Genomic DNA, 12163 nt, shown 5'->3' with positions numbered 1-12163 from the left:
ATAGATGAACTGAGGTGATTTATGTTTCACATTTTATATAAAAGGGACAGCCTTGGATATACATAACTGGTCTACTTAAAAGCACAACAGCATTTTGTCGTAAATTATGTGCAAAATAAACACAAAACCAAAACTACCCTTCTGCTCACCTGATAGTCTACAAGTAGCTCAGGACCTTTAAAGTATCGGGAAGCAACTCGGACATTATATTCTTGGCCAGGATGATAAAACTCAGCCAAACCCCAGTCTATTAGCCGTAGCTGAAAGAAAAAGAGGATAAATCATGAGCAATTTAATCTTCCTCTAAGCTAGCTACTCACATTCTTCACAAAAATACCAGCCATGTTACTCTCTATTGAAACCCCTTCACTGACTACTTCAGGATGAGAATCAAACTTCTTAGCTTGGCATACAACTTTCTCCATGACCTAGTTCCTGAAAGACAATCTCATTTGTTCTTTTGCTAAACTGTTCACTTGACTAAACTGTTCACACTATTCAACCTATACTCCTATTGGTGAACATCTCCTTATCTTCTGGGATATTTAAGTTGTTCCTCAATGAAGTCATTTCTAATCATCTAGGTAGAACTCACCAATGCCTTCAGAAAGCCCACATGAACCTCACATATATTTAATAGTACCTACAACTCTTTATTACATGTTTGTTTTCTACTTTTCTCTCTCAATATGGACTGTAAGCTCCTTGAGGGGTGGGACTGTTTTATTCACCTTTGTAATTTTTAGAATTAAATGTATGCCCAGTATACAGGAGAAAAATGAGAAAATATTGAGTGAATGAATAGAAAAGCCATACAACAAAGCTTTTACCAAAATGTGTCCTAAAAGTAGGAAAAGGACTAGTAGGGACAAGAGACAACTTTATGACCACTGTGCAAAGGATGGCCATGATCTGAAGTGTGAGCAGTAGGCACTGAGGAATAAAGCCTGACAGCTCTGCCGTCAAGTTTATTATTTACATCTCAAAACTAAACCTCTAATTATTTCCTGCAAAACTAGCTCCACTTAGAGTCTCCCCATTCTCAGTTAAAGGTGATCCTATTCATCTGTCACACAGGCCAAAATTTAAGATTTATCCTAGATTCTTTGCTTCCCTCACACTCCCCATTTAATCATTTAATGTATCTACAAATTCCGGTGTCTCTATCATACTTTGACCATCATCATCACCACCATTTCTACTGCCCTGGTCTATGCCGCCCCAGCTTTTGTCTGATTTATTGCAGTAGCCCCTTCTCCATAACTGGTCTCCTTGTTTTCACTCTTGCCCTCTATTTTACATTGGCACAATTCATTGACAGACCTTATTCAGATTTCGCCAGTTTTTACATGCACATATGCGTGTGTGTAGTTCTGTGCAATTTTATCACACGTAGAGATTCATATCGCCTCTGCCACTAGATATAGAATTGTTCTATCACTACACACATCCCATGTGGTATCCCAACCCCTGGTAACTCCTCTGCACTTTATCATTTTGAGAATGTTATATAAATGGAACTATCAGCATTTAACTTCCTGAGATTGTTTTTTTTTTTTTCCCTGAGATCCAAGTTTTGCACTTATCAATAGTTCTTTCCTTTTTTGTATGGACCTAAGTTTTGTTTCTCTGGTATAAACGCTATTAGATCATATGGTGAGTATATGTTTAGCTTTTAAACAAACCCACAAACTATACAACAGCAATGTATGAGAGATCAAGTTTCTTTACATCTTTGCCAACATCTGGGATTGTCACTATTTTTTAAATTTTAAGTATTCTAATAGACATGTAGCGAACTTGTAAAGTGTAAGTAAGAACATGCCGATGCTCTGCTTAGACACTGCAAGAGCTCTCCATCTTCAAAGAAAAGGCATTATAATGTCCTGTTAGGTTTTATATGATTTGGTTCTTTTTGACCTAATTTACTTTCTGTCTCCCTTCTGTTCATTCTGTCCCAGCTCTATCTTTACTGCTGTTACAACACGCCAGACACACTCTTACCTCAGGGCTTTTGTGCTTACTATTTCCTCTGCCTGGGACATGTTTCTTCCTGAGACTACATGTCTGGGTCCCTTCCAGTGTTCTCTAAAATGTTAGCTTTCCAACGAAACCTTTCCTTACACCACTTATTTCCTTCTTGATAATACTCTTAGGAATATGAGTAATAGTTCAAATGTAATAATTTGTTTATTCATTCGTTTACCAAATACAAGTGCTTAATGGGTACTAGGGCCTATGACAGATACTAGTGATAAAATGTTGAAGATAGTCTGTTAACTTCATCATGTAGATAAATGAGACTTACTAGCCTATCACTTTACCTTTCTGTGTTCATGATCAATCATGACATTATGGGGCTTCACATCTCTGTGCATAATTCCCATGCTGTGACAATAATCCAGGGCCTATGAGGAGGAATAGGAAAGAAAGGAAAGAGTTAGCTTGCATAACAGTGATCTTTTAAAGTCCTTTACTTTTTCCTTCTCTTCTAGCCTCACCACACCCCTGGGAGTCAGGATTAAGACAATCACTCCCATAGCTATTCTTCAGAGACTTGTTTAGGACCCCATAGTCAAGCTGACTCAGGTCTCTGAACTTCTAATTCTTTTTTTTTTTTTTTTTTTTGAGACAGAGTCTCACTTTGTTGCCCAGGCTAGAGTGAGTGCCGTGGCGTCAGCCTGGCTCACAGCAACCTCAATCTCCTGGGCTCAGCGAGCCTACTGCCTCAGCCTCCCGAGTAGCTGGGACTACAGGCATGCGTCACCATGCCCGGCTAATTTTTTGTATATATATTTTTAGTTGGTCAATTAATTTATTTCTATTTTTGGTAGAGACGGGGTCTCGCTCAGGCTGGTTTCGAACTCCTGACCTTGAGCAATCCGCCCGCCTCGGCCTCCCAAAGTGCTAGGATTACAGGCGTGAGCCACCACGCCCTGCTGAACTTCTAATTCTTTAATTAACATAGTTGTTTCAACAGCCTTTCTGTCGAAAAAGATCCAAAGTGTACACCAATTGTACCACTTTTTTTTTTTTTTTTTTGAGACAGAGTCTCGCTTGTTGCCCAGGCTAGAGTGAGTGCCGTGGCGTCAGCCTAGCTCACAGCAACCTCAAACTCCTGGGCTCAAGCAATCCTTCTGCCTCAGCCTCCCGAGTAGCTGGGACTACAGGCATGCGACACTATGCCCGGCTAATTTTATATATATATTAGTTGGCCAATTAATTTCTTTCTATTTATAGTAGAGACGGGGTCTTGCTCTTGCTCAGGCTGGTTTCAAACTCCTGACCTCGAACAATCCGCCCGCCTCAGCCTCCCAGAGTGCTAGGATTACAGGCGTGAGCCACCGCGCCCGGCCAATTGTACCACTTTTAATCGCTCCCTCATCCAAAGCCTAGATTATTTTTAGAGACCCCTCGAAAAAAAAAAGAATACAGGTCTATATTATAAACCTCTCATTCAAAGAATAGTAATTCTTTAACAACTAATAGTCTGCAACAGAGGCTGGCAAACTACAGTCCACAGGCCAAATCTGGCCTACTGCCTGCTCTTGTGAATGTTTTATTGGAACACAGCCACACCTATTTGTATATTGCCTATAGTCGCATTTGTGCTAGAATAGCTGAGCTGAATAGTGTGACAAATACCCTATGGTCTGTAAAGCCTAAAATATTTACTGTTTGGCCCTTTAAAAGAAGTTTGCCATCTCCTGACTTAGGTCAGCAAATCCAATTTGAAACCTCTCCAACGTCAAACTAAAGGGAACTGAGTGGCATAACCTTTGGAGTTTGTTAATCCTGGTCTTTCAGTCAGTTGATGTCACTGGCCAAGTTCTTGTCCTTTCTGAAGGGCAACTTGGGTTCCTACAGTTCCCAAGGCTAGGCAAGCAGCATATCTGCAACTTTCTGAAGCCCCACTTGCCACAAAACTGCATGAACCAAAGAAAAGATCAAATACCTGTGCTGGCACAATCTCTTCAGGGTACTTCTAAGACTCAAACAGCAGGCTTTATGTCAACCCTTGATTAGCAAGGAACCTTAGCCAAATCTTAGCAATTCTCTCATCTAGAAAGCTGATCTTGTGACTATCGGGAACAAGATATTTGGTGATCCCACTTTAGAAATCAAAGCCCACACACAATTAGCAATCCCTAAGCAGAGATTTACACAATCCTTAGGACAATGACCCTTTGGAGAGCTGAGTTAAAATTTACTATTTTTTTTTTTTTTTGAGACGGAGTCTCACTTTGTTGCCCAGGCTAGAGTGAGTGCCGTGGCGCTTAGCTCACAGCAACCTCAAACTCCTGGGCTCAAGTGATCCTCCTGCCTCAGCCTCCCGAGTAGCTGGGACTACAGGCATGCGCCACTATGCCCGGCTAATTTTTTCTACGTATATTAGTTGGCCAATTAATTTCTTTCTATTTATAGTAGAGACAGGGTCTTGCTCTTGCTCAGGCTGGTTTCGAACTCCTGAGCTCGAGCAATCCGCCCGCCTCGGCCTCCCAGAGTGCTAGGATTACAGGCGTGAGCCACCGCGCCCGGCCAAAATTTACTATTTTAACTGCTAAATTGTAAGTATACCAGAAGCCAGTACATCAGATGTTGTTTTTTATAAGTTTGACAATTTAAACAATGGAGATAACAATTATTTATTGTCTCAGCCTATTTTCCAAACACCCTTTTCAAAGCATTCTAAATTATACTCCTACTAGACCCTATTCCATGACCCTTACATTAGCATAAGGATACTGCTACTATAAACTTATTAAAAGCTTATATATAGGAGCCTCATTTTTCAATATACTTTACAAAGCTAATTCACTGGCTTTTCTACATAAATTGTACTATTTAACAAAGGGAAGACCAATTAAAAAATATTTAGTATCCAAGGTTCCCTTACCTTCAGAATCTCATACATGTAAAATCGAATATCATAGTCTGTTAACGTCTGGTACAATTGCTGTTAAAGACAAATACAACATTTGAGCCATGACATAATGCTGATTTTTCATTCTTATTCACAGTAGTTTTTCATCCTCATTTATAGTAATTCAAACCAAGACTTGGTTCATTTGCCATTGTTCCAAGATCTGTTTGTTCACTGCCCTCCAGTAATGTTTCCCCAACATTACATTAACCTTAAAGAGACACTTTGGGTCTTCAACCCTACATGTAAAAGTGAAGAATTACTTAAACTCATATTGCTGAAGTTTTAACGCACTTTTAGGAACATAACTCTCTCTTTCTACACATACACACACACAACGTACACTGATAACACAATTTAGTTTGCCTTTTATTTACCTCCAGACTTTCTCATAAAAGGCATTTTGGCAAATACACAGCTTCCTTAGCAGAGAACTAATCTATCTTTGGTTTACATAACTGGCCCTGCAGATCACCAGTGGACATGCAGATGCCAAACCTATTGAGTCTCTTTAACAGAACTATTCCTGTTCCAATCTGAAAGTAAACTCTGAACAAGTATTAAATATAATTTCTAGTTTCCAAACAGTTGCAGAATTTTTTTAAAAAAATGTACATATCTTTAAATGGTTAGCAATGGTCTCTGACAAAGTTTTTCTTGAAATTACTGTTTTGATTCTAAAAGTTTCTCTTCCTGTTTTCCCCCTCTCAGCAAAAGAATTCACCCATTTATTGATACATAATATTCTTGATACTGAACTGGTACAAAGGCAAATTAAATACCTTTATAACCTGTACTCTAAGAGAGTGCCTATATTCTTCTGTTAAACTAGAATTGAGAACTGTTTAAGTAGGCTACTAGATGGGCTGGAATTCAGAAATATCTATTGTAGAGTTTTGTCTTATAACAGAATTTGATATCATCCTTTTCCATCCCCTCCTTTTAAGATACAGCCCAGAGTTTCTGAGGAATCCTAAGGAATAAGTAGCCCCTACTTTTATATACACAATACATTCCTTCTTGAATACTCTTGTTTAAAGTGAACTGCCACAAGGCCAGATCCTGAGTAAACATGTGTTGTTGCATTCATTAGGTTGAACATAAGCAGAAACTGTCAAATGAGTGGTAAAGGTGGTGAGAAGTAAATGTATTTATTGTTAAAAAGAACACTAAACAAATAAAAGGGCAAAATACCAAGATGCAGAAAGTGGGCGCTGCTTGTACAGGACTTCTTCTACCTTAAAATTTAGCATTATAAAGATGAAAAACTCTTTTAAAACAAGCTAAAAGCAAGCTCTTCTAATAGTACCATCCCTCGAAGGCTTTCTATGTGGTCTAAAAACCCACCAGCTTGAAATGGTTGGTTATATATTATACCTTGAAGTCTGTGTTGTTTACGTGTTCAAAAACCAAGGCAGGGGTTCGTGACTAGGGGAAAAGAAAAAAAAAACAAAAACACACATTAGCAATAGCCCCGGCAGCTTTAGTGGGCACAATGTTTGCAGATGCTGCGTGGTGAATTTGGCAGTCCTCGCCTCAGTAGTAGGAAACCCTCTATTGCTACAAGCCCTCCCCACTCTGATCATCACCACACTTAGGTCGTTTTTGGGATGGATTTCAAACAGAAGACATGGAGCTGAAGTCTCACCAGGCTCTAGGCAGCCCAACAATGCGCCCATCGCCCATCGGCATCGGACCTGAGTTTGCAAAATGGATTAACACATTTCAGTTTCCAGTGCTATCAGTCTCTTAGCCTAGAAGAATAAGAAATAGTCTGTGGGTGGAGGTCTCTTTGAAATAAAGACCCAAGCTAGTTAAATGATGTATCTGATTAAGCACTTTTAAAGCAGGATTTAATGATGAGGGTGTGGGGGTGGGGTGGGGACAGAAAGGGCCAGTTGTGCTCTCAAACACCACCTCAGCTCTGGTGGGCCTTGCTGACACCTACTATACTCACCACAGGGTCTTTTACAATATCTGCCAATGTGATGATGTTGGGACCTCCTCTCAAATTCTCCAAAATCTTTATTTCACGTTTAATTTTCTTCTTTTTTACTGGCTGAAAGGGTAAAAGTACATCAGCAAAAAAAAAAAAAAAAAAAAAAATTTTCAGATTATCTCAACAGGTAGTGTTAATACATAAATGGCTTACTTATAAGCTTCTTGAAGGAAGAAAATGTGTCAGACTCCTCTCTGAATCCTTCTCCTAGCACTGTGCCAGAAACTCTGCAGGTACTTACAAAAGTTGAATTGAAAGAAAAAAAGATTTCCATTCCAAAGACCAGACCTCTGCAGAATTAGCATTTAATTTCAATCATCAGTCTCAGTATGTTAACTTTTTAAAACCTTATAGCTGGCGCAGTGGCTCACGCCTGTAATCCTAGCACTCTGGGAGGCCAAGGTGGGTGGACTGCTCGAGGTCAGGAGTTCGAAACCAGCCTGAGCAAGAGCAAGACCCCGTCTCTATTATAAATAGAAAGAAATTAATTGGCCAACTAATATATATAGAAAAAATTAGCTGGGCATGGTGGCGCATGCCTGTAGTCCCAGCTACTCGGGAGGCTGAGGCAGCAGGATTGCTTGAGCCCAGGAGTTTGAGGTTGCTGTAAGCTAGGCTGATGCCATGGCACTCTAGCCTGGGCAACAAAGCAAGACTCTTGTCTCAAAAAAAAAAGAGTTAACCGCCTCATAAGATTGTGGAAAGAATCAAATGAAGTATCTGAAAAGACTTTAGAATAATGGCTGCAACATAACATGTATCTACCCAGCCTTATCACCAATACTCTTATAAAGTAATCCCTCCATTTTAAAAAGACTACTCTGCCGAGTCCCTAGAGTATATCTTCTGCATTCCTTTTTCCTCATCACATACATCTGTTCTAGTACAGAAATCCTTTTCATTTTTCTGAGGAGGGCCTTGGTCCAACTATATTGCCTTCATAAACTCTTCTTTTCTTTTTTTTTTTTTTGAGACAGAGTCTCGCCCTGTTGCCCAGGCTAGAGTGAGTGCCATGGTGTCTGCCTAGCTAAGAGCAACCTCAAACTCCTGGGCTCAAGCAATCCTACTGCCTCAGCCTCCCAAGTGGCTGGGACTACAAGCATGCACCACCATGCCCGGCTAATTTTTTCTATATATATTAGTTGGCCAATTAACTTCTATTTATAGTAGAGATGGGGTCTCGCTCTTGCTCAGGCTGGTTTCGAACTCCTGACCTCGGGCAATCCACCTGCCTCGGCCTCCCAGAATGCTAGGATTACAGGTGTGAGCCACTGCACCCGGCCTCTTCTTTCTTCTTAATAGTCTAAAATAGTGCTGGCCCAAAAGAAATATAATGGAAGACACGTGTAATTTTTTTTTTTTTTTTTTTTGAGACAGAGTCTCGCTTTGTTGTCCAGGCTAGAGTGAGTGCCGTGGCGTCAGCCTAGCTAACAGCAACCTCAAACTCCTGGGCTAGAGTGATCCTTCTGCCTCAGCCTCCCGAGTAGCTGGGACTACAGGCATGCGCCACTATGCCCGGCTAATTTTATATATATATATCAGTTGGCCAATTAATTTCTTTCTATTTATAGTAGAGACGGGGTCTCGCTCTTGCTCAGGCTGGTTTTGAACTCCTGACCTTGAGCAATCCGCCCGCCTCGGCCTCCCAAGAGCTAGGATTACAGGCGTGAGCCACAGCGCCCGGCCGACACGTGTAATTTTAAATGTTCTAGTCACCATATCAAAAAAGTAAAAAGAGCCGGGCACGGTGGCTCACGCCTGTAATCCTAGCACTCTGGGAGGCTGAGGCGGGCGGATTGCTCGAGGTCAGGAGTTCGAAACCAGCCTGAGCAAGAGCAAGACCCCGTCTCTACTATAAATAGAAAGAAATTAATTGGCCAACTAATATATATAGAAAATTAGCCGGGCATGGTGGCGCATGCCTGTAGTCCCAGCTACTTGGGAGGCTGAGGCAGAAGGATCGCTTGAGCCCAGGAGTTTGAGGTTGCTGTGAGCTAGGCTGACGCCATGGCACTCACTCTAGCCTGGTCAACAAGCGAGACTCTGTCTCAAAAAAAAAAAAAAAAAAGTAAAAAGAAACAGACAAAATTATTATTATTATTTCTGAGACACAGGGTGTCTTGCTCTGTCTCCTGGGTTAGATTTCAGTGGTATAATCATAGCTCACTGTACCCTCAAATTCCTGGGCTCAAGCAATCTTTCTGGCTCAGCCTTCCAGGTAGCTAGGACTATAGGCACAGGTCACCACACCTGGCTAATTTTTAAATTTTTTATAAAGATAGGGTCTCACTATGTAGCCCAGGTTAGTCTTGAGCTCCTGGCCTCCAGGGAATCCTCCCACCTTGGCCTTCCAAGTGTTGGGATTACAGGTATGAGCCACCATGCCTGGCTCAAAATTAATTTTGATAATATATTTTATTTATCCCAAATCTTATAATTTCAACATATAAATCAATATAAAAAATTATTAGTGATCTATTTCACATCCTTTTTTTGTCTTCACCTTTTGAAATCTAGTGTATTTTACCCTTACAGCATATCTCAACTCAGCCCAGCCACATTTCAAATGCTCAATAGCGGCCGGGCGCGGTTGCTCACACCTGTAATCCTAGCTCTCTGAGAGGCCGAGGTGGGTGGATCCTTTGAGCTCAGGAGTTCAAAACCAACCTGAGCAAGAGCGAGACCCCGTCTCTACTATAAATAGAAAGAAGTTAATTGGCCAACTAATAGATATAGAAAAAATTAACCGAGCATGGTGGTGCATGCCTGTAGTCCCAGCTACTTGGGAGGCTGAGGCAGGATTGCTTGAGCCCAGGAGGTTGCTGTGAGCTAGGCTGACACTACGGCACTCACTCTAGCCTGGGCAACAAAGTGAGATTCTGTCTCCAAAAAAAAAAAAAAAAAAGCTCAATAGCCACATGTGGCCACGGTCTGCTGTACTAGATTGTATTACATTTCTTTCCTAGGGTATTGGTTACCTCAGACTGCTAATGTGCATCATGCAACTCTTTAGAAATTGTTTAAAGTATATTTCATCTCTTCATTCACAAGATTAGTGACTAGTAAAGTTTGGTGATCAACGATCACCTGGATTTTCAAATATAAAGACTCCCAGAACCCACCTAGACTTATTAAATCAGAATCTTGAAACTGGGGTTCTATTTTCAGATAGTTCCCAGGCTGATGATCTAGGTCTAGGAACTACCAAACAATACTATAAACTCTTTTAACCTTAAGTCCAAAGCACATGGCAGTAGAAAGCAAGCAGGTTTTAGAAACTTTGACAGTCAATAAAATCTGGCTTTGCAGCTGTGCATCTTTGAGAAAACTACCACGTAAATGTTTATCAACTTTATTTTTATTACTGCTGAAAAGGAACTATACTTGGCTCACAGAGCTGCTGTGATTTATATGCCATTTAGAATAGGGCCCAATGCAAAGTAGATAACCAATAATTGGAAGCTGTTTTATAAAGAGCGACTTCCATACAGTCCACATTCAATTCAATCCATGGCCTTTTCCCCTTGCTTCTATTAATATTCTACTAATAATTAATAACTCAATAAAATGACTAGTTGGGAAACAAGGTGATAGCGGTTTTTTCTGTTATAGTACTTGGGAGATCTAACTTACAGAGGCCAACCCCTCAATCCACCTCCTGTTTTCTACTAAATTACTACTTCCCAACTGCTAGTTTATGACAAAAAAGCTACTGGCTTATAAAAAAAACTTTTATTCTACAAAATCTTTCAAATCTATGAACTTACAAAACTGGTTTGCAACAGACTAGGCGGGTGCCTTAAGCCCTAATTTAATGTGATCAATGCAACTTTTGTCTCATTAAATAGGGAGAGATTATCAATGGCTCCCAACTATCTAGAGGAGATATTGTATTAGGTCATTAAATATGAAATGTCTGATTTCAAATCATAAGTGTAGTTTATTACATCTCAAATAAGCACTACAATTACTCAAAGTATGCACCTAAACTACTGACACACTTTTGCCATTACATTGGTAGCTTGTCTATGCCAGCAGCGAAGAAGCCTGGAGAACCCTCTACAACTTGAGAACTGAGTATTTTTCCTTGCAAGAAGTGGTCCAAAGCCTGGAAGAGGTAGTCAGTTGGTGCAAAGTCTGGTGAATATGGTGGATGACAGAGTTTCCAAGACCAGCTGCTGTAGTTTGAGCAGCGTTGTCTGTGAGACATGTGGTCAAGCATTGTCTCACAAGAGGATTGGCCTGTGTCTACTGACCAATTTTGGATGCTTAATTGCAACCATCCTCATTATTTCATCCAATTGGTTGCAGTAGACATCTGCCATAGTTGAATGACCACATTTCATGAAGCTGTGGTGGATAATACCAGCATTGGACCACCAAACAGACAAACAGACACCATTAGCTTTTTTTTTTTTGGTGACAGAGTCCCACTCTGTTGCTCAGGCTAGAGTGCCGTTGGATCAGCCTAGCTCACAGTAACCTCAAACTCCTGGGCTCAAGCAATCCTCCTGCCTCAGCCTCCTGAGTAGCTGGGACGACAGGCATGTGCCACAATGCCTGGCTAATTTTTTCTATGTCTTTTAGTTGTCCAGTTAATTTCTTTCTATTTTTTTTTTAGTAGAGACAGGGTCTCACTCTTTCTCAGGCTGATCTTGAACTCCAGAGCTCAAACGATCCAACCGCCTTGACCTCCCAGAGTGCTGGGATTACAGGTGTGAGCCACCATGCCCGGTGCATTCTTGATGAATATTCGGTTTTGGACTGTGTTTCAGCACTTTGTCTTTATCCAACCCTTGTGCCAAATGCTTGTGATTGTCACACAGAATCCATTTTTCATCACATGTAACAATATGGTGTAGAAAAAGGCAGTTTCTTTTCTGATGCTCATTTAATTCATGCAGAACCCATTTATCCAGCTTCTTTACCTTGCCCATTTGTTTCAAATGGTCCAATATTGTTGGAATAGTAACATCAAACCTTGCTGCTAATTCATGCATGGGTTGAGATGGACTCGCTCCCACTAGTTTTAGCTCATCCTTGTCCCCCCTTGGTCTCAGGTCCCCCATGGCTCATTTTCAATGGAACTTCTCAAACCATCAACATACTGTGCATTCATTAGTCACATCCTTCCCAAACACTTCCATTGATATTTCAAGCTGTCTGTGCTGCACTGGTTCCAGGATGGAACTCATATTTGAAATAACATCAATTTTTGACTTATACATAGTTTCACAAAA

General features: G+C 40.7%; 1 protein-coding gene across 1 annotated transcript in view; it reads right to left on the bottom strand.

Moving 5' to 3' along the window:
* The window catches only part of CSNK2A1 (casein kinase 2 alpha 1), a 57703-nt gene that overhangs the window by 11026 nt on the left and 34514 nt on the right, over positions 1–12163 (bottom strand). The window contains exons 4-8 of the mRNA XM_012755020.2: positions 6882–6983; positions 6302–6352; positions 4898–4957; positions 2325–2408; positions 150–260 (exon numbers count right to left, since the gene is read on the bottom strand). Coding sequence (XP_012610474.1) covers positions 150–260; positions 2325–2408; positions 4898–4957; positions 6302–6352; positions 6882–6983 — 408 coding nt within the window. The remainder of the gene's footprint in view (positions 1–149; positions 261–2324; positions 2409–4897; positions 4958–6301; positions 6353–6881; positions 6984–12163) is intronic.

Source organism: Microcebus murinus, chromosome 16 (genome assembly GCF_040939455.1).
Source record: "Microcebus murinus isolate Inina chromosome 16, M.murinus_Inina_mat1.0, whole genome shotgun sequence".
NCBI lineage: Eukaryota > Metazoa > Chordata > Mammalia > Primates > Cheirogaleidae > Microcebus > Microcebus murinus.
This window is presented reverse-complemented; position numbering and strand designations above follow the sequence as displayed.